General features: G+C 39.6%; 1 protein-coding gene across 3 annotated transcripts; it reads right to left on the reverse strand.

The window, feature by feature from the left end:
• Positions 1-645: 645 nt before the first annotated feature.
• On the reverse strand, positions 646-27173 carry LOC140234633 (sodium channel and clathrin linker 1-like). Of its 3 annotated transcripts, XM_072314661.1 has the most exons (21): positions 27013-27173; positions 24186-24253; positions 22706-22758; positions 22100-22172; positions 20357-20412; positions 19082-19217; positions 18329-18400; positions 17627-17743; positions 13777-13938; positions 12714-12892; positions 12040-12130; positions 10310-10480; positions 9601-9675; positions 8615-8757; positions 7418-7610; positions 6238-6374; positions 5194-5253; positions 4465-4543; positions 3729-3824; positions 2602-2702; positions 646-1749 (listed from the first exon to the last, which is right to left on the reverse strand). In XM_072314661.1, exons 1-21 carry the CDS (start codon positions 27047-27049, stop codon positions 1533-1535), a joined length of 2316 nt encoding a protein of 771 aa, XP_072170762.1. In that variant the 5' UTR covers positions 27050-27173; the 3' UTR covers positions 646-1532. The 3 variants fall into 3 exon arrangements, with proteins under 3 accessions (XP_072170762.1, XP_072170763.1, XP_072170761.1); XM_072314662.1 differs by lacking the exon at positions 22706-22758 and having other exon boundaries at positions 27013-27151; XM_072314660.1 differs by lacking the exon at positions 27013-27173 and having other exon boundaries at positions 24186-24486.

The raw sequence follows: 27173 nt of genomic DNA on the forward strand, positions 1-27173 counted from the left end.
GAAATTCTCCCACCCCACTGAACTCGTTCTCATGCCAGGCATCAAACCACAACTTGCATTTTGTTCAGGCTCATTGATCTCAAAACACAAACCCTAAATTGACTCATATCCAGGGATCCCTTTTCACAGGTCAGAGTTTACCTAAAGAAGCCATTCAACACCAACAATAAAAGTGTGTTGTTGTTTTTTTTTTTTTTTGGGGGGGGGGGGGGGGGAAGCTCAGCTGGCCTCCATGTTTCACAATAGGGTGTCCCTATTCAGTATGTATTATTATGGCAGTCTGAGCAAACACAATTTTGGCTGCATCAGACTTTGGATTTGAATAGAATAGAAAGCTTTACATCGAATTAAGACTTCTCTTTGTACTGTATACAAAAAGAATTTCTACGCATCATGTCCTTTTGTATATCATACCGTACAAGTCCGTCTCTTGCTGTGCAGCACGTGGAGCCCTCTGGGCCGAGATAGGGAAAATAGCGCCATCTCAGTGGCATTCATTGCTGGCAAAGACAGAAAACGAGCTACAGTGCACTCCCGTTATAGCATTTACGGCAATTGAAGAGTGTTTCTCACACAAGAACAGCGTAAGATTCACAATGCAACATTACAGCCAGCGCAATAAGGCACAATCAGTAAAACATGCACTGAGTTTACCATAGAAAAATCTTTATTTGCAAAATAACACAACAGCAGCATATTTGGTATCACACATGAAAACCTGATTTTGTAACACACGGAGTTACTGGCTTAAGATGGAGCTCGAGTATTACGGATATCGCCTGTTAAAATCAGGGAAAATGGATTGCTTGTGTGAATTCTAAGCATACTGTGGCATTGTCAAAGTCCCTCAAACATTAGAAAAACTGTAAGAAACATGAGCATTCGTTTTGGCTCTATAACATATTGTCCTGAGCATTTACTGGGTCAGCCAAAATAAATTAACAGTTGACGGGTGAGTCTTCTGTCCACTGCGAGCTGTTACTTTAAAGTTATAAATAATGATTCAAACGAGTGCTAACTGACCATTTGTTCCCTGGCAAGCTTTTTGTTCATCACACATATATATGAAATATAAGAATGAAGGTATGTACAGTCAAAGTAATCGTCACTTCCAAAAAATATATAAACGTACTGTGAGAAGAGTGCATAATATTAGGATTAACCTTGTGCATCATTTGTTCTTTTTCCTCTGCTTCCTCCTCCCTAAAAGCCTCCCTTTATTCTTCTTACTCTCTTTCTCTCCCTCTCTCTTTCTTTCTCTCTCTCTCTCTCTCTCTCTGCCTTGACTAGGTATTACCGTCTAGAGAATAATCTATATGTACCCTCAGATGTTGTTCATGTGACTAGGAATAGTAGAAATTCATTGGAATGTAGTTCAGCATAAATTACAGATAATGTCAAAAAGAGGCACTCTTCTCCATCCAGTTTATAGTCTGTGAGCAAAAATATCTTTGACATTGAATAGTGTACGACTAAATTACGTAAATAACTATCAAATATTGTCCAACAGATGATGACTTTGGAGCTGCCTCTCATGGGCTGAGGTCCGGTGAGGTGCTGCGACTTCGGCTCAGCGCAGAACTGTGGGCGGACCTGGCACTGTGAACAGACCTGGCACTGTGGACGGAGCTGGCCACAGAGGCCGAGCGATCTCGGTGCAGTCCCTCGGAGTGGAAGTTGGGTCTCAGACTGCCCACGCCTGGGATGGCCAGACTGGACAATGGAAGACGAGATATTGCACCCAGTCCTCTGAATGAAATCAAATGAAGATACACCAACCAAACCTAATCGAGGTTATCAAAGACATTTTTCTACTTTGCACTGTGACTTGACTCTAAGTGTAGTTGAATCAAACAATTTTTATTTTGTTTTGATTTATTCTCTGTATGGGCACTGCTGTACAATTCCATCAATTTTCAGCAATTTCAAGAAACACAACATACACATATGGCATTGCACAGTATGGTTATTTTGCACAATTTCAACAGTTTTCAGTACATATCTGCAGCATCATTACATGAGTTACATATCAATTTCCTTACAGAATGATTGCCAAGAATAAGCAAGAATAAGCAAAATGCTTGACTGTTTGGTAACTACTGGTACATAGGAGTAATCTATCCATCCATGTTGCAAACATGCTTACATAGTCTGATTAGAAAGAATCAGTGTTAAAAGTACTTAAATTGCACAAAGCTAGGCACAGATAAACGTAAGAGGAAATTCAGACTCTTAAAAACTACAATGACCTCTATCTTTGTGAAAATCAAGTGTGGAAATCAATCAGAGATCATAATGAATCACACAGCATGCTTCATTAGATTGACTTAACCCGTTGAGGACGAGTTCCGAGTATACTCGAGCAGAGGTCTATGGGAAATGTGTGTTGTAGCAAAATCAGCCCGTCGTCAACAGGTTAAACATCTGCACAAGTCAAAGTACCTCTTATCTTTACAAATGCAGTGTAATTTACATCTCAGTGCATAAGCTTTTTGTTTTTGATGCTTGTATTCCCTTTCATTTCCAACATGGAACCACACAACTGATACTAAAGACAGAAGAATGACAGGAAAGTTGAATTCCATCAAACACCCCTCTCACCTGTTTGACCCTGTGAACTCTGACCTCAGTTTGTCCAGTTGAGCCTGGAGTTGCTTCTTGTCGTGGACCAGTCGTCTTTCTTTGGATGACCTTTCAGCCAGCTGCATGCGATATATCAATTAACACATTAAAAGAGGGTATCAGATGTTGATCAACAATCACTCACACCAGATACCATGCAGTGGCAGAGAAAAAAATACTTTGTGGGTAGATTTACTGATCCCATTATGGTTTTAGTATTTACGTTATATCTCATTTTAAAAGTGGACATTTTTGCAACGCTGAAATTTTCGTGCATTTCCCACAAGCAGAAGCTAAAGCAAAATGAAAGCCTGCAATTATTTTTGTTTTAAAAATGTACCAGTATTAAACGTTTTGATTCTGCAGAATTAAAAAACAAACATAATTCATCTTGCCCAGCCCAGCACATAAATTACTTGAAGAAAAAAAAAATCAATTTTTACAGTATTAAAAATGGTTTCAACCCTTTGCTAACAGAAGCGAGGGTCACATCTAAAGGAGCTCAGAAAAGGTGGAGTAAAATACTATCTTTAATGTATGCGACTAGAATGTACTGTCCTGAAAACTCAACATATACTGGTACAATGCATAGGATCCCCAGTAACAACGAATCCTTGCTATTGCAGTTAGAAATTTTACTTATATTCAGTTATTAAACTTTTCATAAAGTCAACATCACATAATCACATATTGTAAGTCAACACAATTAAAAAGTTCAGAACTCTCCTGATATTCTGTTGTTATTATGTTGACTTCTGTTTATGTTGACATTTGTGTAAGTTAACAGATTTTTTCTGGTTCCGTGTATGTCGACTTATGTGAGGTTTACTGTATATCATTAGGTGCAACTCCTCCAAAATACTATCATGCTGAATAGTGAGTGCATTTCTTTCTTCTTTTTTTTTTTTTTTTCTAGAAAAACGAAATGAAATGATAAGTTCCAACCCTACAGCAAAATAAGAATGTGAGAGAAATTAGTGTCCAGACACTCACGGTACCACTATACAGACAAGATATGTAAATTGCTTACTAATACACAATCACAATGAAGCACCAATCTTTGCCAATACATAGCTAAAAAGATATATCTATTTCATGATGGATACCTTTTTGGTGACTTCTGTCGCCTGCTGTTCAGAAGCCTCTACTTTCTGTCTCATCTTTCTGTTCAGATCCACCTGATTAGCCAGCTCTTGCTCTGTCTGGAAAGTCATACAAGAATAGACCAGTTCGCAATTCCACTTTGCACATGTGCAGAAAAATGTCATTTGTACCAAATTCACTGAGATTCACTGAGATTCACTGTGGTGGGAAGATTATTCATGTGATCCTTATGAATAGTGCTTTCCTGCACATCCACCAGACACGAAGCCTGATATTTGGCAACATTATTAGAAAAAAAAACCTTAATACATTCAAGGTAAAACAATAAAATATATGCTTCCCCAGATGGTAATAGAAAGCTCTTTCTGGTCACCTGCTCGGTGCAAGTTTATTCTTTGTTTGAACATGAATTTCATAAATTGTTATGTCAGGCAAGCTCATGCATTATGCTGCTTTCAGAACAAGTGAAGTGCCTAGCCAACTGCGAGAAAAAGAAAAGTCATTAGCACCAATGTGCACATGAGCTAATTACAAACTGGCTTATTCTGTCTGCTGTAAGGCTGGGTCTAACAGAGACACAGCAGTGCCACTACTAAATTGAGTACTGAAGTGTGACGTTATAACCATAAAATGCCATTTAAACTGGGTTTAAACAACCTCACACAGCCCAAATATATGTGCACACATCGGTTGGTAACCATGATCAACCAAAAGACGGTGACATCGTCACAAACTCACCAGCAGTCTGTGCTCCTTGAGTTGAGTCATTTGGTTGTTGAGATCCTCATTTCTCTTCTTATGCACGGCAAGCTGTGATCTAAGGCAAAGGAACATGACGACTTGGTGAAGTTCTGTGTCACATTACGGCTAGGAGGTGGTGCTATACATTATTGTCAGCATAACCACCACTGCTATGGGCTTGTATCCATGGATTGACCAAGATCAATATTAGAATTGCTCCTGCCCTGGTTGAGTTTTTCATCTACTTACAGCTGTAATTGTAGAAGGTGACAGTGGGAGAGAAGTTTAACAACTTAAAATTTGTTCTTAATACTGTTGAGCATCAAGAAAGTAGTGCCAAAACACATACTTTGTTGTTCGATTCTTTGTAGCAAACCCTGTGTGGACTGAGACCACTACGAAATGATGGGGGGAAAAAAATCCACAAGGAAAACCAAAATTGTTTGGGGTTTTCTTTTGCTAAATTCTTTTTCTCAGGACAGTGGTACCACACCTGACACTCCCTGTGAATATCTATCATGGAAAAAGAGTTGATATTGCATTACAGTCATTACAACTCAATACCAAACTTTGACTCTACAGAACTAAATGTCAGAGGTATGGAATTACATTCAATGGAGCTGCAAGCAGCAGTAAACTCTCCAAGAAAGATTGTGAGTGTATGAGCATGATGGCATCGTTGAACATGCACGCTTCACAGATTGCTGAAGAAATAAAGGACCTTACCTTAATTCATTATTCTTGGCCTCAAACTTTTGACCTAGTACTTTACACTCCTCTTTCCACCTGTGCGAGAAGAAATGATAAAAAATGAAGGATAACATGAAAGAGTCAGTACAGTTTACACAGCTTCAAGACCACACTCTTGATTTCCAAAGAGGTGGTGCATGAAAGTTTCGTTTTTTTTCTGTTTATTTCATTTCCAACACATATGATTACAACATTTGAATACACCTATACTAACAATATAACAATGCAAAAAAAACCAAAACAAACAATGAACCATAATACATAAACAATTCTATAATAACTTCAAGACAAGTACAGAAATAAAAAGTCTAGAAATGGAAAAGTTTAAGTATCATACTTCCATAGCTGAACAAAGACCCAAAATGAACCAATATTATTCATTTTGCATACTTTGACTGAAAATATTTCTTTTTCGGACTGTCCATAATGCCCTACAAGTTACTATCAAAATGTAAGGACTATTCAAGTCTCTGAAATGGTCTCTACACCAATGGGTGGTACAGAACTAAACTTATTTTACAGAGAATTCACCCCTCAATGTACCAGTGACTTTATGGTTCACTCACTTCTGACGTAGAGCTACGTTCATATTCTGTACAAACACACAGTGGAAGACCACATACTGTAATCATAATCATGCATATTCATTGTGTGTGTATCTAAACTAAAGGTAGAGATAAAAGATGTATTTTTATTTAAGCCTTTGGTGTTTATTTAGGTATTTACTTCAGGTGCTAAATTTTCAAAATACTCTTTGTTGTTGAATTCATAAGCAATTCTTAAACCGGAAACACATTTTAGAAGATTTAAGTTTCTGTTTCCTTCCTAAACTGACAAAGTTTGGCAAATTTGTGCCGATTCATGAAAGAAAACAGTTCAATTGAGTCTTTCTCAGATAGGAGTTAAAATTTTACTAGGACATGAGTGGTTCAAGAGTGGTGTGCCCTCTCAGTTACACCCCGGTGTTCCCACCACACACTGCAGGCATGACTGGAGACCAGCACATTGACAGGGACTCACTTGGCACTCATCCGCTGCTGGGATGCCAGCATCTGTCTCAGCTCTCTGCTGGACTGCCGCCCACTCTCTTCAGCCCCCTCCAGCCGGGCAGCATACTCTGTCCTCAGCAGGTCCATCTCCTGCTGCAAGCCTAGTATCTGTGTGTGTGTAGAAACAGGGGATGTTTCATAAAGCCGTTCTTAAAGTTAAGAACAACTGAAGAACGACTGGAACACGTTCTGACGTGCTATACTTTAATTTAAATAATTCAGCACAAGAACTGACCATCAGTCGTTAAGCTGTTGGTAACTTCAATAAGAACAGGGCCCTGTTGCATAAAGCTGTTTGTAAAGTTACAAACGACTTACGAACGACTGATGATCAGTTCTGATGTGCTATGCTTATCAGAATTTCAATAATTCAGCACAAGAACTGATCACCAGTCATTTGTTAGTCTTCCGTAACTTTACGAACTGCTTTATGAAACACCCCCCTGGTGTATAAGCATGGCCACTGATATTCAGGTCTGCATAAAATGAGGATGTGTAGAAATACATACCAGATGATACTGTCCAACTCTTTTTTCAATCCAATTCAATTTTATTTGGATACATCAAACTGTTCTTTAGTCTGGTCATCCACAAAATCGATTATGGAAGGATCATGAACAAATGGACAACCCGAAAACATATCTTCATAATATCCACACTATGAATAGACTTGACATTTGTGAAAGCAATTCCAAATTAGCATGGATTTTTTCCAAGGAACGATCAAAAGGTCACCTTTTCACCACACATGGAAGCATGGAAGCTTTGTAGATCTCCTTAGCAATTGTAACATTTTGGGAAAAGAAATATATTAAGTTATAAGCTCTGAAATGGCATAATTTCTATAATGAAGTAACAATGTTTTAGTCGTGCTAAAAAAGGAAAAATTAGATGCGATCACACTCTGCCAATGCCTGCAGCTGCCTAACAACTCCATACTACCAGAAGTGCTCAAGTTGACACCGAAAGTGTGACTCTACTTGACCTCTGCATGTTGCACATGGGTGCACAAGAATATCTCATTCATTTGGGTAGCACACCACCAGCATACCGCTCGACCGCTAGCAACAAAATGTTTTACACTTTTATGCGATAGGGAGAATTGGGGGCCGATGAAGCCAGGGAGGATCAAAGTCTGCGGCCGGTCTCACCTCCTTGGCTGACATCCTCTCGGCCTCATCTCGCTCCCTCCTCATCCCCACCATCCTCTTCTGGAGGGCATCCATGTCCTCCGTCAGCCTCAGTTTCTCCTCCGAGATGGCCGTGCATTCCCTGGACAGCTTCTCCAGCCTCTCCCGCAGCTGGTCGGACACCAGCAGGCTCCGCGTCTTCTCCTCCTCGTGGCTGAAACAAACAAGAGTCACGGGAGATCAGGGAAAGAAACCTGCCGCTCTCATATGAATCATGTTATTGGCTGTTGTAGCCTTAAGCCCATCATGTCACATTCATGTACACCCTCGTCCATTGCAGTGCTCTCTTCTTGTTTTAAACCCTTTGTGTGCTTTGAGTACAATTGGCAAAGAAAACCCCATAGCATCATACACACTGTGTACACACTCCAGTCACTGTACATAGGCATGCAGGTCTGGAGATCCAGAGCACTTTATTTTCAGCCAAGAGTCCTGTCTAAAGGCTGGCAAATATATCGATTTTCAAATTGCGACCCCAAAACTGGCAATTTCTGTGCTTAAATGAGGTTATTGACTGAAAGCTTGAGAGGAGGAGTAAGACAAGGAGTTAAAAAATGTCAGATCATCTACTGTTTTTATGTGTTTTATCAGCAGGCCTGGACTGAATACTAGCAGGGTGTAAACATTTCCAAACACAAACTTCAGAATTTGAAGCCTTCTGTTTTTAGTGGGTTTTCTAAGGCAAGACATGTAAAAGTTGCAATGGCTCATAACTCCTGAAATTTAACCCATTGAGGACAAGTCCCGAGTATACTCGGGCAGGGGTCTATGGGAAATGCGTGCTGTAGCAAAATCAGTCCATCCTCAACAGGTTAGAAGATCCTACGACAAACATGACAAATAATACTGATGGAATAATGCTAGTAAAAATCAAGAAAAGAAATCTGAAAGTTATGGAACTTCAAAGCTTTACATATCTTCATAAAATGTAAATAAAGGTTACAACATATGTCTCTGACATTTCTTCAACATCATACAGTGACACACTCACACCCACACACACAAACACATATAGAACCTGAAATTAAAGATGCACTGCCATAGTATGCCAGCTAATTTTTGCTGATGTGCCCTGATTGCCTGAATTTCTTTTAGGCGATGGTGCATGATGCCTAGTCAACTTTGTGCAAAGTGCAATGACCTCAGGGCACGACTTACTTGCGTTCCTGCCTCTGGATCTCTTTCTCTAGCTGCTGAGCCCTCAAGGTAGCCTCATCCTTCAGTCGCTCCAAGGCTATCACTCGGTTCTGTAACTCATTCACGCGCTGATCACCGGTGGTTGCCGTTCCCTCCTTGTACACCTACACAAAAAAATCATATACTGTCATGTCACACCATGATCAATATTGAAACTTAAATTCTACACCTGAATTTAGAGTGACGAGAATATCAAAATCAGCTCTAAACAGATCAAAATCAGGGGCTTGTATTATTCATATACATAATGTCATGATTTACTTATTTGGTACTGTACCTGCTCTAACATTCCAGATTTGATAATGTCCACTAAAAGTGTACTTTGATCTGTTTTTCCAGACGAGTGGGCATACTCGCAAATAAATTCAAGAAATGTTACTGATTCTAGCCAACAAATAGTAAGACAAATGATATATGAAGCACACTGTAAATGAAACTACATAATTGTCTTATATTCTGAAACTTACATCACAATGTCATGGAAATTTTTAAATGCAACTCAATGAAGAGAGTTTAAAAAGGCCAGTAATAGCTGGCAAATTGATAATTTTGATTGCAGTGAATCTTCAGTGATCTAACACAAAACTTGTAATTTTCAATCAGCAATATGAAATCCAATGAATACATGCTTGGAACTACTGTACATGGACTAACATTACACACCATGTAGATTAACAAAACCAACAAATCTTACAAGAAACTGTCAAGGCACATCAGAGCTATATGACGTTCAAGACTCAGCGGAGGTTGACTACTATCAAAAAATCAAGGGCTGGCCTTATTTGCCATCACATCAGCCCTCGAACTGAAGGTGAATTGTACACTTTGGGACACAGGATCACAAACCTTGGTTATGCATAAAAGAGGAAAATGCAGAGATCACATTTAGGCAAGAATTACAGCAATGAAATGCAGGCAAGTCCTGAAACTCCATATGACTTCATTACCTGCTCCAATTCATGCTCCACTGCTCTCTTCTCCCTGATGGCACGGTCAATTTCTGCCTGCTTCTCCGCATTCTCCTACACAACCCAAGGAGAAACAGCAATGCAATGGACTTTGTAGAAGTGTTGCACTACAGTTCAAAGAAATACTCCATTTGTGCATTTATGACAACAGATCTGAATACTATTTATGCTTGATCACAAAGTAGTAAGGAAACAGATAAAAACAAGTGAGAAATAATGGCTGGCACATAAAGTGAGTCAATACACCAGTTTATTGCTAAATTTGTGAGGAAACGATAAGAATGAAAAACAAAACCCTGACGTTAGAAAAATGAAGCAAAAAATCAAAACATGTAGGTGAGTTGGTGGTACAATCAACTGCAAAAAAAAACAAAAAAAAAACAAAAAAAAACTGTCATCAAACTAAAATATTAGCAAAATATGCATGCTTTTATTGATATGCTAAATCAGGAGATATTTTTCTGTAAGTGTATTTTAAGACTGCATACATTTTGATTTTTGTGTGTGACTAATTCAAGGTTTGGTCCCTTGGTTTGGAATCACTCTCAAAACCTTATGCCATGTACAGACTACACAGGCAGACAGAGACACGGTTCTTCAGCAAGGGGGGAGCTCTGCTCCACTCCACCCCACCAGTGACAGATGGCAAGGGGGAGGGGGGGGGGGGGGGGGAACATCTCCATCTTACCATCTCCAGGGCCTGAATCTCCTCCATCAGCTTCTCCATGTTGGTGTTGCACTGCTTGCGGACGCCCACGACCTCCTGCCTGGTGCGCCGCCCGGCCTCGTTCACCAGGTTGCCCAGGGCCTCCTGGAGTCTCTTGACCTCCTCAGCTCTCTGCTGCTCCCTGATCAGAGCCTGTAGTGGGGGGAAATCCACCAACAAAGATGATGGGACAGCTGCTATTGGTCTGGTATTCCACCTTCTAATTCTAATAGGAGCACATGTCAAGTAAACATGACAACTGAAATTGCCTTAAAGCCCAAAGAAAGTTCTGGTACGCCTGCAAAAGTTGTCAAATTTTGCTCCAAAATGTGAACGTATGCCTAGGAAATGTGCGGAATAACGCTGTAATAACAAGATATTCGATGGGTAACGACGAAAATGGGAAATATTAACCAAAAACGTTCAGTCTCAGAACTTACCCGAACGGGGTCAGGCTAGACTCGGACTCGGGGATAACTCGGCCTCGCTTTGCTTGACGGCGGGATGAGTTGTATTGGTTGTCCCTCTGGATTGTACAGCGTTGTACTATGCATATTGGGGCGGCCTGTATAAACTACATTGTAGCGTTCTGGCTACTCGCAGTAAAGGTCCGAGTTGTTACAACGCGCGCATCAAAAACCTCTTTGGCGCGCATGCAAAATTAGTGTGCGCCTATCAAGCACCTCTAAAAACAATCAAAGACGCTTGATAAACAACAACAAAAACTTCAAAGACCGCGCGTCTCAGCAACTGAGGTGATGTGCCCGCGCGCTGTCCATTTGTTTTGTACAGGATTAGCACGCACTTTCCTGTCTGCTCATCAAGGCCTCGTTTGGTACCCGTAGTATAGAGTACTGATGAACATGGCGATCACAAATGTGTGTAAATTGTCTGAAATAGGGTCAAGTTTTTCCTGAGACCGAGTTAGTCTGGAGCCTTCTGGAATAAAAGTCGGTCTACCGACTTTTATTATTTTTATCAAAATACTCCAAAACGACTCATCATTCCGGCAAACCGCGTCAGCCAGGTAAGTTTCTTTGTAGACTCTTTCGATATATTGCAAGCAAATATGAAATGGTGCCAGACGGGTTCTCAGGCCCTTACCAGAACTTTGTTTTCACTTTAAGACCAAACTATGACCCAAAATTATTACAGCTGATAATATTGTGGGGGCACTGTGGCATAGTGGATAAGACTCTCAACTCCCAATCGGAAGATCCCATTTTGATTCCTGCCCAGTGCTTACTTCCTTGGACGAGATGTTTTTACCCACCATGTCCGTCTCAACCCAGGCATACCTGGGTACCTGGGAATGCTAGGGTAATAATAATGGCAGTGCCATTGGGTAGAGCAGTGACAACACTGAAGAGGCTACTCTGGATAAAGAAGGCAGCATCATTATTGTTATCATTATTACTTTTATCATAATTATTACTTTTATTATTATTATTATTATTATTATTATTATTATTATTATTATTATTATTATTATTATTATTATTATTATTATTATTATTATTATTGTATTATTATTATTATTATTATTATTATTATTATTATTATTATTATTATTATTATTATTATTATTATTATTATTACTATTATTGGTAGTAGTAGTAGTAGTAGTAGTAGTAGTAGTAGTAGTAGTAGTAGTAGTATCATCATCATCATCATCGTCATTATCATTATGACCACTTGAAAGGTTTGCTTACTTGATCTTTCTCTAGAAGGGAGTTCTCCGCCATCTGAATGCTTTCTCTCACTTGGACTGTTGCTTCATATTCTCTTGCTTCAGCATCGGTACTACCAAAAGTCAGGGATGATACAAACAAATAATCTCCCTATGAATGTTAGAGCAGGCGACGAAACAGTTGAAATGTATTTGTGAGTATAGAGAGATGACATGATTGACTAATGTATAAGCTGTTAGTTTAATTTTCATAAATTTCGTGAATCACATTTGGACCGCGAATTTAACAACACACAAAAATGTCACCATGTGCTAAGTGTATAGTGCGCTAATGAAAGCCTCTGTGTTCATTCGCGAAAACAACATCTCGCAAAGGTCCGTGACCTCCTCTTTCGTGAAAACATCTGCACACAAAAATGAGAGCATATACAGTAATACAGGGGATATCATGAAAAAGAAACAACGATCAAAGCTCATTCTAACATTACAGCAAACTATTACCATCTCTTGCTTTTAAACACTCCCAACATACCCAAATAGCTTGATATATAACTTAATGAACATGTGGTAAAGGGTGTATTGTCATCAACTGATTTAAAAGTAATTCATCAGTGAAAGATGCTACCACATGAATGATGTACATCAATACAGATACATCTGTCGCCATGGGAACTGCATCATCAGGTTGAGACCTACCACCTCTGATGCAAGGCTTTCACCCTGTCCTCCAGCTCCCTTTTGGCTCCCTGCAGCCTCTGGGCCTCTTGTCCCATCAGCTCCAGTTGATGCTCCATCTCCTTCACCCGGTCCTGCAGGCCCGGTATCCTGGTCTCCGCAGACTGGGCGCGGCTCTTCACTTCCGCAAGCTCCTTATCCTACCCGGCAGACATCACAATCTAAAATTTAGCATTTTGTGGACTGCTTGACAGTGATTTTTATTTGCTTTGTTTGGCAGACATTACAAACTACACTCTGGTATCGTGTGGTGAATGCCTGACAATGATTTTTTTTTTCCATTGGTATTGTTTGCCACAAAAAAAAAGATAAAATAAAACAAAGAAAAAAAAAACTTAAGCCCTGCCAATTGAGCTCTCTGTGTGTTTCACACAAGACTGCCTTCATATAGATTGCATGATGCAGTGGTTAATGTGTGTCACTATACCACGCAGTGACAGGATAATTGACAATTCTACACAAATAACCAATGATAATAATAAATAAGGACCAATATATTTTCAGCTGAGATAGCTATGTTCTCCATCATGAGAATTTGTGTTAGCACAAACCTCTCTCTGTCAAGCACAAGCTACCTTACCGAGGCTCTGTTGCTATGGGCTGCACATCAGAGAGTTGCACATACTAGGAAGTATGGCCCCTGAATCTGGCTCTGATTAACTCTGATTAACTTGCTGATTTACTTCTTTCCACGTAGTGAATTATTCTGCAATGTCTGATCACCAAAATGATAGCAACAAGACCATAGTAGCATGATCGGAACGCTGCCAGACCTATTCATTCTGCCAAATCTTATGGTTTGTAGTGGTGTATCCATTTTATTTGAATTAGTACACATTTGTTTGTGCATCAGTACAAGACAAGTGTGAAAAAAGTCCCTGAAGTGTACCATAGTTACAGACTTGTGCCAAAGGTCAAACCTCTGTGTAGCACATGAGTGGACGTGAGAGAATGTAAATCTTGGCAAGCCATGGGTGTTCAAGAGGGGACCAGTCTCGCCGGCTCACACCCTCCCTGCGAGTACCTTTGACTGGAGTTGATCCTCCAGTTTGTTCTTCATGCTGGTGAAGTCGTTCAGCTGGATGGACGTGGTTCTGAGGTCAGTCTTCACGGTTCGCAGCTGGTCTCTCAGGCCACTGAGTTCTCGCTCCTGTGTGCTGGTCACCTCTTGCAAGTGTCTGTTGGCCTGTGGAAGAGATTATAAATAATGGAAACATAGCAATCCCATCATGCATCAGAAAGATGATAATTCCATCATGCACCAAACCTCATTACAAACTGTATACATCATAATTTCATAAGTTTTTTTTTTTTAATCTTCTTGAATTTTACATGTAGAGGAAATGGTAGCATTATCATATCTGCTCATTTCCTTACTTTGTTTTGACTTGCTTTCAATATTTATTTAAACTTAGAGTACAATAGAAATATCAAATATTTGCTAGTTAGTTATTTGTAATATGCTACTTCTCGATGTTGTGTGTTCATACACAGGAAGGAAAGCGCCCCCAGAGGCTGCACACACACTTCTTAAGGGCTCCTGGTTAGGTTGTGGAATTTTGCTACAAAACCGTATTTATAGGAGGAAACCGTGAGTTGTATTGTTTCACGTATGTCAGGACTCCATTCCAGGACATTTTGAGCAAGAATCAACGACATTTGGGTGAAGTGTAAGTAAATCACCGACTGGTATGTTATTCGCGTGATTGAACTTGCCTCCGTACCATAGTACATTATCATACATTACTGCACAGTGTGACTGCATAGTGTGTACCGGATACAATGACGTCACTTATTCGTTATACCGTTCACGCCCTACGACAATTTGGAAAAGTGACAGCAAAATCACCTCTACCAAAAGAAACATGGAACTTATTGAAAGACCTAAACATTGCTAAGGTCACGAAAAGGGGATGCAGGGCCGGGATACATAAGCAACGACCTATCTGTCCAGTTCTGACTAGAAGAACGGCCATGATTGCTTCTACACGAACGTCCAATCCTGCAAACCTTGTCACCATAGCAACAACAGTGACAAAGGGAAACTCAAACGAACAAAAGCAGCGAAAAAATCTGCCAGCCGTGCTGTTGTGTAACCCCCGGTCTTTGAACAATAAGCTAGATGAGCTAAGTGTGGTGCTAGAAAACAACGCTATAGACGTAGCTGCAATCTGTGAAACCTGGTTTCACCTGACATGCCAACTGATCTGATTAGCATTCCTGGCTATGACATGTTTTCCCGACCGAGGGCAGATCGTCGTGGCGGAGGTGTCGCTTTGTTTGCAAAACAATGCTTCAATGCAAAGGTGGTTGACTGTGTCAAAGTTCCCGATGAAGTTGAAGGCTTATGGGTCACACTCCGTCCCCTTCGGCTTCCGCGAAGAATGTCGAATATCACAGTTGGAGTATTCTACCACCCCCCAAACAGCCCTAATGCCGCCACCCTAGTTGCACACATCAACACCACAATCGACAGCCTCCTTACAATTCAGCCCAACACGGGAGTGATCATTCTTGGTGACTTCAATCGACTGGATTTGCAAGAAATTGTCTCAAACTCATTTGTGCAAATCGTGAAACAGCCTACACGAGACAACGCAGTCCTTGACAAAATCATCACCAACATCTCGGACATGTATGACAACCTTCAAATCATTTCACCAATCGGCCTGAGCGACCACCGCTGTGTGATGATCAAACCCCACAACCACGTTCCGATTGGAAACACAACACGAAAACGTTTAGTACGCCCGATGCCAGACAGTAAGATCAGGGAATGCGGGTCATGGATTCTGAACCATGATTGGTCAGAAGTTTACGCTGCCGACGATGTATCTGAAAAATGCACTGCCCTCTACGACACGCTCCATCAAACTCTCCACAGGTTTTTTCCCTCCCGCACAGTCAAAATGCATCAAGGGGATAAAGCCTGGATTACCCCTCCCATCAAGCACCTCATTGCCAAAAGACAAAGAGCACTCTCAAACAATAAGCGCTGCCTTTGGGCTCAGCTGCGAAACAAAGTCAAAAGAGAAATCAGAGCTGCAAAAGAACATCACTACGTCGATAGCGTTCGACATCTGAAAAAGGACAACCCAAGTAAGTGGTTCCAACAAATTCGGGTGATGTCGGGAAAAAATCCCTCACTGACAAACATCAGCGTTGATAACATCGATGCGACTGACCACGAAGAAATCGCAAACGCTATCAATGATCACTTCATCTCCATTGCAGACGACATGGAGCCCCTTGACAACAGTGCGTTGATGACGTACCTCCCGTCTCTCCCCATTCGCACTATTCAACCATGGGAGGTGTTCAATGAACTGAAGAAAATCAAAACAAAGAAAGCAAGCGGCCCAGGTGAAATCCCATCAAGATTCATCAGCCTATTTGCTTTAGAACTTAGCCAACCCCTCACAGATGTCATTAATGCATCATTCGCACAAGCAACGGTCCCCATGCAGTGGAAACAGGCGAATGTGACTCCTGTGCCAAAGTCATCTCCAGCCATCATCCACAACACTAGGAGCGGCACCCAACGCTCAGAGCTCCGGTGTAGAACAAGTAGATTCAGAAACAGTCCGATACCACACTTCACACGCATTTTGAATTCAGCAAGAGTTTTCTATGCGTAAGATTATGCATGTATATGTTATGTTATAGATTTCACAGGAGGGCTACCCATACCAACAATATTAATCTGTAGTGTTACCTGGTGATTTGAGATTATTCAGGATACAATAATGCTTTAATTTTATATATTTTTCCTCATTTTTTCCCCTTCTCTTTTTTTTTCTTCTTTTTTTTTCTTTCTTTCTCCTTTTGTTCTTCCTTTTTGACCATGGCAAATTTCTTGTATGAGTATAATTACAGTGAAATTTGTTTATCAGTTTTGTATGATTGGTTTTTGTGTTTGTTTAAAATATGCTGTATCCCATACATCCATGAATTCGATGATATCATAGGATATTGAAGGAGAATAGAGGTCAATACCTAGCATTTTTTTTTTATGTATACTGTGTTTTTTGTGTAACTGAAAAATATAATGATAATCACGGGTTAAGACATCATCTTGTACACGGGTATCCTTGGTTTGTTATTATTTCACACTTTCGGGTTCTTGTCACTGATTTTGATAATGGCTTGTGTATCTTTTGAAGTATCCAAAATTATAAGATATTTATGATAATGTATATGATATAGAAAATATTTTTATTGTTCTATATGTAAGTATTAGCAGAATTACCATACTGGCTGATATTGAATGCTTTTAATTTGATATGAATATTGAGTTATTTATAGAAAGAGGGAGGAAGAGAGAGAGGGAGATGAGAGGGAGAGAGAGAGAGAGGGAGAAAAGGAGGGAAATATAGACACAGTGAAACATACCTAGGAAAGAGGGATAGGGTGGGAGTGAGGAAGAAAGACAGAAAGAGAGAGAGAGAGAAATGGGAGGTAAGATAACAAAAAGATTGATATTTCTTTGCAATCTGAAATGCATATCATGATATTGTGCAATATTAATCTCGCGATGTCTTTTTAAGTGTAATATTTTATATTTCATAGAATAAGTCGTACACTTCATTTGAGTTTGTTATGGATATTTATGTGTATAGTTCATCTTTTTGTACATGAATTCCTCTTTTGAGCTATTTTTATGTACTCTTTTATATCATTTGCTGTAAAACGTCACAATTCGGCCTTTGGCTGCGACGATGTTGATATCAATAAACCATTTCAATTCAATTCAATACTCTGATATGAAAACATTTGCGCCTGGTTCCATCGACAGTAGAGCAGTTGGTAGGAGGGTGGGGCATGTATCTCGCAAATAGAAACTGCATCAAAAACTAAACAAGTTGTTCACTTACTGTTTCCAGTTTGTAGATGTTTTCCGTGAGCTGCTGATTGTCCTTCATGAGGGCCACACCCCTGGCCTGGATTGCCTGGTGGGTAGACGCCTGGGCCTTGGATGTACCTAGTACCTCCTGGTGGCAGAAGGGCGGAAGATGATAATGTGTTCAGTCATATTCTTACTTTCTTCCAGCAATTTAGAGTCACAGAAGCAGTAGCGAAATACTCCATGCATCTACAGTACTTTTACATACTCCTGGACCGCCATGGATCAAATGGTGGCTCCTGTTAATGCAGATGTTTTATGTCATTTGAATAACACAATCTAAATTTCCTGACAGAAAAGTGAATAATCATCATCCATATCCATGTGGGAGAGTCTGACACGCCTAACACAGATTTAAAAGTGCATGTTATCTCACGAAAGATATAACTACTTCTGCTTTGTTATGTCTTCTGTCTCAGTATTAGTCAAAGAAGTCACTTTGTTTTTTCTTTCTCAAACATATGGTGTAGTCACATCTACTTGAAAAGGAGGAGGTCTACATCCTAGGCATACAGAGTGACCTTTTTTGAATGCTTTTGTTTGTTAAAGTTGAACAACTACTATGGTATATATTTGGACATGACTCCATATGGGTCAGCGGACAAGGATTTTCATGAGCCAGGAGGCTAGATAGGGGTCTATCAGGACCAGAGGAGACCTCACGGTTACTTACTCTGTGGTCAGCGGCCAATCGATCAAGCTCCTGGACAGTCTCCTGCCACATGTCGTTGGCTGTCTGCCGCTCCTGAGGCAAGACATGGCGAATGTTGTGATTAAAGATGGTTTGTACCTTTTCCTAACTTACATGTCAGCTATCAATGTATAGATAGAGAAAGGAGTTAAACTGTGTCAGCCTTGTTCACCTCTCTCTCTCTCTACATTCAGCAGATCATGAAGGGATTTGGCAAATGTTTGCCAATACTATTAAGGAGACCCTAGCACACTGGAAATCTTTCTTTCCTGTTTTGAGGGATATTACTTGTGGTTAAGGAATTTGGTATTACAATTTTGTGACACCTTGATAGACTGTTACGCAATCAAACCTTAATACAAAAATTGTATTATTGATGTAGAACAGAACTAAATGAAAATCAGACCAGATGTCACTGAATTAGTACACTTTTAATAGATTCATTTTCATCGACAGGGCATTACAAGCAACAAAAGGAATCAGCAATAAATGTTATGCCTAACTAGGCTGTGATACAATGCACTCCTGTTATAATGAGCACTGCTATAAAGAAATTTCCCTTACAACAAAGCTAAAATTCAGGTCTCCAACTTATTGTCTTTATATCTTCATACTGGTATATTTTATTTGTACACTTATAACAAAATTTTTATATAACAAAAAAAAAAAACCCTGCAGGTCACGAGGACCTTGTTTTAACGTGACAGGCCCGTCTCATAAAACGCTGCACGATACCTTTTCTAAGAGTTCTATCTGCCTGCGCATGTTATCAATGAGTTCCCTCTCGGCAAGCTCCTCCGCCTGTTCCCCAAGGCCTGTCTGTACAGCGGCCAGCTGGCCCTCCACTGCCGCCTTCAGTTCCTGTCGGAGACTGGAAGTGAATAATGAACACTGCTCTCAGAAGGCATCCATGCTATTGCTCGATTTTGTACACTTACAGTAGCTTTGAGAGCAAAGGACTTCACATGGGACACAGACAGGTGCAACCACTGTATGTGTTTAACCCTCAGCATGCTTTAATTATTTTGGCTTTCAGCCAGCATCAAGATGCTAATTCTCTAGCTCCATATTTAATGTCTACAGACTTTAGATGATAATGTATTGTACATGCAGTCGATTCTGGCTTTAAGGCTTCTTCATTAACAAATTAATAAAACCAGAAGGGTCAGGAATCACCTCATTCAGGTGATCACGCGCATGTACAATATTGACACGTGAAATGACTGTTTGCAAACTGTACGGATAAAGAGTGTGACATACCTATGAGGGACTAAGTTTGGGATCTATAATTTCATTTATTCATTTATAGTGTTTTTTTTTTTCTTTTTGACCACCAGCTATGTATGGCTATGGTATAGATGAAGTATTGGATTTTTCCATATGAGGAGGTTGATTGATGGCGGTAAAATAAATGTGTTCACAATAATTATGCTTTTTCTCACACAAACAGTTAGCCTTGGACAAGTAAACAAAAGCACACACATGCATCAAATGCTCTGTCATCCGAGCCAGTTACCCCTGAAGTCCCACAGGAATGAACTGATGTCCTCATGAAATGGGCGCTCAAAGTCACATGCAAAAATGAATATCTAATACGACTAATCCCTACAACAAATAGTGATCAGCTCTCTAGCACCATGAGCTGATGGTATTTCGGATATGGGAAGGTATAATGTCACCAGGATGATTCTATTACACAGAAAAATTACTGGAAAATAAACAACACTATAACAGGGCAGGAGTGGAGGACCCCCAACACAGCTCTGTAAACTGAGTTTGGGTTGTATACTGTAAAACACAATATTTTTGCGGCATGGATTTTTCGCGAATTGGAGCCAACGGCCTTTATCGCAGCATGAAATTACCGCAAGTTGCCTGTAACATTCAATGCACATAGTGTAACAAGAACTTTTGCATGCATCTTAATTTCGCGAATCTTGACTCTCACAAAATTCGAGAACTTAAAATGCACACGAACATCCCTCGTTTTACAGTGGTCACTGAACATACCTGTCATTTTCCAGGACAAGTCGGTCAACTTTTCCCCGCAGATCATGAAGTTCAACCTGTATGTGGCAGCATAATCATGACACAAAGTCACACTAAGAGTTTCAGTATCAAAGCAAAAGACTTAATAGTGAAAAAGTTACTTTCATTCACTTTCGCATAGTCATATGACCTTTAAATGACCTCTGATATCATCTTCAAGCTTATCTTTGATTTGCATAGTCATACATGTATCAAGTTCAAGAATTAAGAGATGCCCATAGCTTTTTCTATTAGTCATAACAGAAAAAAAAAATTAGAAGTAATCAAAAGACAAGCACAGAGCAATATGCCCAGCACACCATCATGTAGTATAAAAGACAATACGTCTCTCATTTGCTCCCATATTTTAAAAGGGGAAGGAACGCAAAGGTATGTGGATTGAGCTAAAGTATGCAGCAATATCAGGAGAACACAACAGTGTAGTTTGAGGAAAATCTGACAGTCTATTCAATATTTATGAATTTTTAAAGTGTCGGTGCCATCATTGCTGGATGAAAAGACTACAACAGATCCTGATGTCACGCTTGGACAATAATCCATACGAAGACAATACTAGAATTCCACAAAAGGTAGGTGAGAATAAGGGCGTTAAGTCACCTTAAAGGTAGGGAATCCCATTTGCATGCCTCAAATGAAGAGTTGTATAAATACAGTGGTATGTTGAAGAGAGTATCATTTTAGAAACTCCCATAAAGTATTGAAAGTGGAAGGTAACATTTAGTACATTTTTATTGACCGTTACATTTTGAATTGAATTTTTTTCGGGGCTCACCGTAAATTCCAGTACATTACTAGGCTACCTTTGCAGACCCATGCACTGCATGTGTGTCCATCATGTATATTTTGTGAAGAAAGTTCATCAAAACTTACAAACATTTCTATATACATTCTTGCCACACACTCTATATGTTATTACATCTGCTCTTATACTTTTAGACTTGTGTTTACAGATAAAAAATACAGAAGACTGCAACAAAAAGGCTTAAGTGTGGCTGACACACAGAACTATACTGAGTAGTTGAGTTTTGTGCATTATTCAAATTGTAGATAACTGTTGACTTCCAAATTTCTCAACAGTGGCCTAAACAAGTCCCCTGAGGTTTATATTTAATGTTTTGCTGCATTTTGGGAGGTCTGTAAAAGGTATCCCCTACCTTTAAACACCATTGCTTTATTTGCAACTTAAAGCCCTTATCATTCTTACCTGACATTTGTATTTCATTTTCTGTGAAAAGAATGCATTCCCTCCTATTGATAGTGACATATACATAATAAGGGTTGCATGAATCCCATTGTTTTTTGAAAGAGGTTAAGTCAAGCACTTTTTCATTGCGCTAGGAAAATCAATACACTTTGAATTCTGTTTGTATTTTCTGTACATCACTGTCGATAGAAGATGTCGCAAAATCCCTTAGTCTTCTCATCTGGCAATGCCGGCACTGAAACTTTCAAAACTCTAGACTTTTAAACTTTTCCTCAAACTTCACGGATGTGTTCTAGTAATATTGCTGCATTCACTCAATCCAATCCACATATATACTTGGGTTTCACTTTCCACTGAAACCAACAATTGCACATTTATAGTGAATTTCAGTTGCTCTAGGAAAGCAAACAAAAAGATTTATAACACTTTTTGACTGTGGTGGACAGACACAAATCACCAAGGTGGGATTTCCCCCACACCACTACAACTTGCACTCTCACCTTGTAGACCCGTATCTGCTGCTGCATCTCACCAATCTGTCTGTCATATTCAGTGATGAGCGGACTCAGTATCCTGAGGGTAAAATAAATCAAGTACATCATTACCTCTCTCGTTCACCAACAGATTAAGGTCTGTTAGTGAGCAGTTTAATTACTTATGGTCTAGGGAAGCACATCCGGCAGATTTACCTTCAATTTCTGTCATTTTGCCAATCTGACATAAGTATCCAGTCCTCATGAAATTCAAATATATGTAGATGTCTTTAACCATGAAAGAAAGGCATACAGAAGCTTCTTCAACTTGCACATGTATCAAGCACAACATGCCAAGCTATTTCACAGGTATTTAATGGATATTTCCACAAAACTTGGTCATGATTTAGACAAAACTGTCTTCAGGTGAAAAACAGGATTATATGATCCACACCCACTGAACAACTTAAGGAGGCTTTCTAAGCTTCAGAATAAAGAGCAATTTGAAAAGCATGTCCAGCATATCTGTCACAAAGCTCAGTAAGGTTACACCATTCACGACCAATCCCAAGTTCACCTTGGGCCATGTACCACTAATCTACAATCTCTTCCAGTTCACATTTGAATACTCACGTTTGATTCGTTAGCCATGGTGCAGCAGTGTCTCCAGGGTGATACAAGCTCTCCTGGGACAAGAAGAACATTAAGTATGAGCTTGTTATCAATTGTATTTTTTTTAAAACAATTTCCCCTTGCACAGAGCATTTCCCCCCTTTTTTTAAACCCTTTAGCAACTTAAGATTCTGTACATAATGGCCTATGATCCCTGGAAGGTACAGCAATATTGCTCTCATTTCGACAACTTTACAAATAATGCAAAATAGCTCACTGCATGTTTATTTTTGTCTATTATAAGTTATGTTTATTTGAAAACCTATTAAGACTTTATATACCAAGAGAATGGTGTGTCACAGAAATAATTCTGACACACTTTTGTTGACCTTTGACCTCTTTCAAATTACATAATTATATATTCTATATTGAAAAAAAAAAAGGTGAAGCATAAAAAACTATTTTAAAAAACAGACGGGTGTTTTGGGGCATTATAAGGAAGTACATAAGACAGGCGGTTTCAGGCGATTCAGTTACTCACGGGTTAACGACAGTGTTCAAGTCCTGAACACTACTCTCTTTCAGCATGGTATAACCCATATCATAACATAATTTGCCTAGCTAGGAGTGACTTTACATTTTCAAATTGTGACTTTAACAGTATATTGCCTCTGCCTGTACAATAGGTAGCTGTGACAAATGATATTATCTCTTAACTCACAGATTCTCATAGCCTATATTGCAATGTATGTAATCTACAAACTGTAAAGTCAAAAAATTGCCATACACGGGAAGCTAAAGATTACATTAAAATCATGCCAGACAGTAATTTTGGGATTTGAAGAGACTGTAATTTGCATTGCACTTGTTGCAATATTCAAATATTCAGAAAAGTAAAACTCCTTTAATAAAGGAGGGTTTACAAATTGGATGAAAGTCAGCAGCTTGGTGAAAACAAATCAATTTAGGTGAACACAATAAACATGAAGACTACTCACATTGCAATCATTTAATAAATGTGATACTTTGTATCATGGGTGAAAATAGTTGCTTTGGTTGTGTGACAGTGAAAGGAGTCACTAGCACTTAACATATTTTCTTTCCATAATTCACTTTCTCAACAACAACAACAACAACAACAAAATGTTGACTGAGATCTGGCTTGATTTCTATACTGCAAAACTAAGGCACGCAGTTTCTTCAATATCTCAACAATATATCGTACATTTCTTGTCATTTTGTGTACAAGCAAAATAAAGAAGCTCTACAGTGAAGATGTTACAGTCTTTGACAAACTTTTACAGCTTTTGACAGATTATTTAGTTTGTTTTTTTTTTTTCATTTCAGAGCCTATTGTGTTCTGCTGGATGATAAATAGCCGTAACTTCCTTATTCTTTGATCAATTCATTTACAGGTATCCATTTTCACTGATTTGCTGCTTGTCATTTCTAAGACAACTGCTGCTACACATGTGTATATTTCTTCAGTTTCAAGACCTACCCTCTCGCTCTCTTCCATGGGGCCATACTTTTCTTGATAGCGCTGGACAACAGCACTGAGGCGATGAACTGAAAGTAACGAATCAGAAGACAATACAGAATTATACACAAGTATCAAATATGTTTCGTGAACCATGTCCCAACAAAGAGAATGTGAGCTTTGTTGACACCAACTATCATGTAATTACAGACTTCCAGTAATCTTCATAACAAAGTAGCCTTTTGGCAGAAACTCACATGCACCTAAAGTTAATGTACACACTTCTCAGACAGACTGTTCTCTCGAGTCTAATTTTGACAGGTACTACTCTACACTACTCTACCCTGGTCAGCTTGCACTAACCTCCTTGCTTGCACACAGATGCAGGCTCCCAAGTGGTGGGGTTCGGGGGGTGGGTGGAGGTGACATAATCCATTATAAGGAAGTGACACTAATGTACTGTATGCCCTAGTTTCGTATCCTTTTAAATATCTTGAATTATACAAAACCAAATTGCACCAAAATCACAGAAAATACTAAATGATACTAGCTTATTTCCAATAGCTCACATAAATTTGAACCAATTTAGTTATTGGCAAGTTTTCAAACAGGAGATGTCGACTTTCATGTTGTACACTGCAATCACTCGCACGGAGTGAGTTGTTTTGAGCAATGACGTCGATGTCGCCAATATCTATGCTTCCCTACAACTGATTTGGTTCAAATTTACACAAGTAATTTGAAATTTATAAGCTATTGATAAGTATTTCCTGTGATTTTGGTGAATTTGGTTACACAGAATTATGAGACATCAGGGCTCAACACTAACTTTTTTCCCTTGTGGCTTAAATGGGCTACCAATGTTAAATCTTAAATTGTGATGGTCTGAAAAGAACGCAATGGCCTATAACAAAGGGAAACATAGCAATTGATTTTGAATCCTAGTTGCCCATTCAGGCCACCCAAAGATGAACTTTTTTTAGGAGAATCTGGCGGTCCAACATCGATTTTTGGTGGCCCTTGCCCACCACTACAAAATGTAGAGCCCTGTACATGAACACGAAGTGTGGTCCACTTTAATAGTGCCTAAGGAAGTCTTGCCTCATTTCTTTTGCATTACAACTGTTTGACAATGGTTTATAAAATGGACGGCCTTCTCAACACTGCTTGCAGGTAGGGAAAATGGAGACCGAGGAATCCCTCTGACGTACATGGTTGCAAATTTTGATTTTTTTTTTCAATAGGTTTTTCTCCTCGTAGTTTGTTATTCTTTGCTTGCTTCAATGCTTCAGATTGTTACAAGTACAATAACACATCATGAGTGCTGTGCTTGTGATAGGTACATATGAAGTTGAATGACTTTAATATAGAAAACTATTATTAAGGGGCAAGCAAGTGAAGTCCAGCTCTACATACAAGGTACTGGTTTCACTGTCTGTAACATCATCTGGCCTGATTTACCAGCCTTACCAGATAAACAAATTCATTACCAAGCCTGGTTTGAAAGAAATATAGATGTGTTCAGAGGAGTTTTACAATATTTTTTGACTTTGTATTGTTGGAGAGGGATTCTGTGAAGCCACACATAGTCTCTGCAGAACATACGGGATCCCCTATGATTATCAAAAAGATGGACTGATCTTTCCATTTATACTGTACCAAGACCGATAAATTTGCCTTTTGGCTGTCAGAAAGTGTCAATATCTACATCTACAGTCAAACCTGCCTTAGCGGCCACCTGTCTATAGTGGCCATTGAAAAATTGAAAACTCCAGAAAACCACAAATTTGAAGAATTTGATGCCTGTTTCCACCTTGTTTCTTAACAGCAAATCAAACCAATGCATGTTCTTTGCGTATTGCTCCTATTTTACCTCGCACTTTTGTCTTGCTTTGCGCACATGCAGCAAATTTATATGCGCTATGGCAATATGGGGCATGGTGGCGAGATGTGGCTTACCTACCATAACAAGTACACTATGATACAGCGTACCATCTGAACAATATAGAACCAAAGTTAGCCATCGTTTAAGGGTTGTTTAAGGGATTTTTCAATTGTGTGGACGGTGATGCCTTTCTCGTACTACTGTAGGAGCAGTTCCAAAATGGCTGCAGTCCACTCGTTACGTCTGCGGTGTTGTCACCCATTTTGATTTTTGTGCATGCTGTTCAATTCACGATTGTTACAATTTGTACATGGCCTCGTCCCCTCTTGACCGGACAAGTATGTCTAATTCCGTGAAAAACTTCTCATTTATAAATAATAATGACATTTGCTGGGTCAGTTTAATGTCATTATTATAAATGAGAAGTTTTTCGCGGAATTAGACATAAGACTAGGCCTACTAACCGTTAGCTACTTGTCCGGTCAACGTCCCCTCCTGCGCGCTGCGGGCTGGCTATTGTAGCTGTGTAGTATTGTTGGCTAATTTCTAACCCCGTCGCGGGATTTACGGTACGTATTTGTCCGTATGGGGTCGCTGCTGCGGTTACATGTAGCTAATTTCATGCCACTATTTGAATTTTTACTTTCACGGTTCTCCTCCGAGAAGCAGAGAGGAAGATTACTATCATAACGTTAGTCTTCGCGGGACATATTCCCAACGATTTACTAAGTAACAGACTAATGATCGTTCGGTCTCGACAGCGCAGCGGTCGAAGCAGCCATAGTGCAGAAGTTGTTCGAAGACCCCCGGGCCCCCGCCGCGGTCCCTCTTGCTTGAATCCGCTAGCTTCTGCAGAGTAGTATAGTACCGTACGCGACGCGACGCGTACAAATAGGGACCGCGGAGTAAGCCATGCAGTTTTCTAGTCATGCTATCTCAGAGCTCAGCGCAATTCAAACTTACCTTGATCTCGAAGGAAATCAACTTCCCCGAGATCCATGGCAAATACGGGTGGATGGACGTATTAACTTTAGAAACTTAATGATGTGTCTCGGTTGAATCCATGGTTTTTGTTTTCCTCATTGCTTGCTAGTCACGGCCGCCGTACAATTGTACGTTCATTT

This window comes from Diadema setosum, chromosome 11 (assembly GCF_964275005.1).
Source record: "Diadema setosum chromosome 11, eeDiaSeto1, whole genome shotgun sequence".
Taxonomy (NCBI): Eukaryota; Metazoa; Echinodermata; class Echinoidea; order Diadematoida; family Diadematidae; genus Diadema; species Diadema setosum.

Coding starts and splice junctions, on each gene's coding strand:
- LOC140234633 (XM_072314660.1), bottom strand. CDS start 24,320: ATGGTTCACGAAACATATTTGATACTTGTGTATAATTCTGTATTGTCT. Junction 12,131..12,713: donor AAAGCCTTGCATCAGAGGTG/GTAGGTCTCAAC, acceptor GACTTTTGGTAG/TACCGATGCTGAAGCAAGAG. Junction 9,676..10,309: donor AGATTCAGGCCCTGGAGATG/GTAAGATGGAGA, acceptor TGGGTTGTGTAG/GAGAATGCGGAGAAGCAGGC.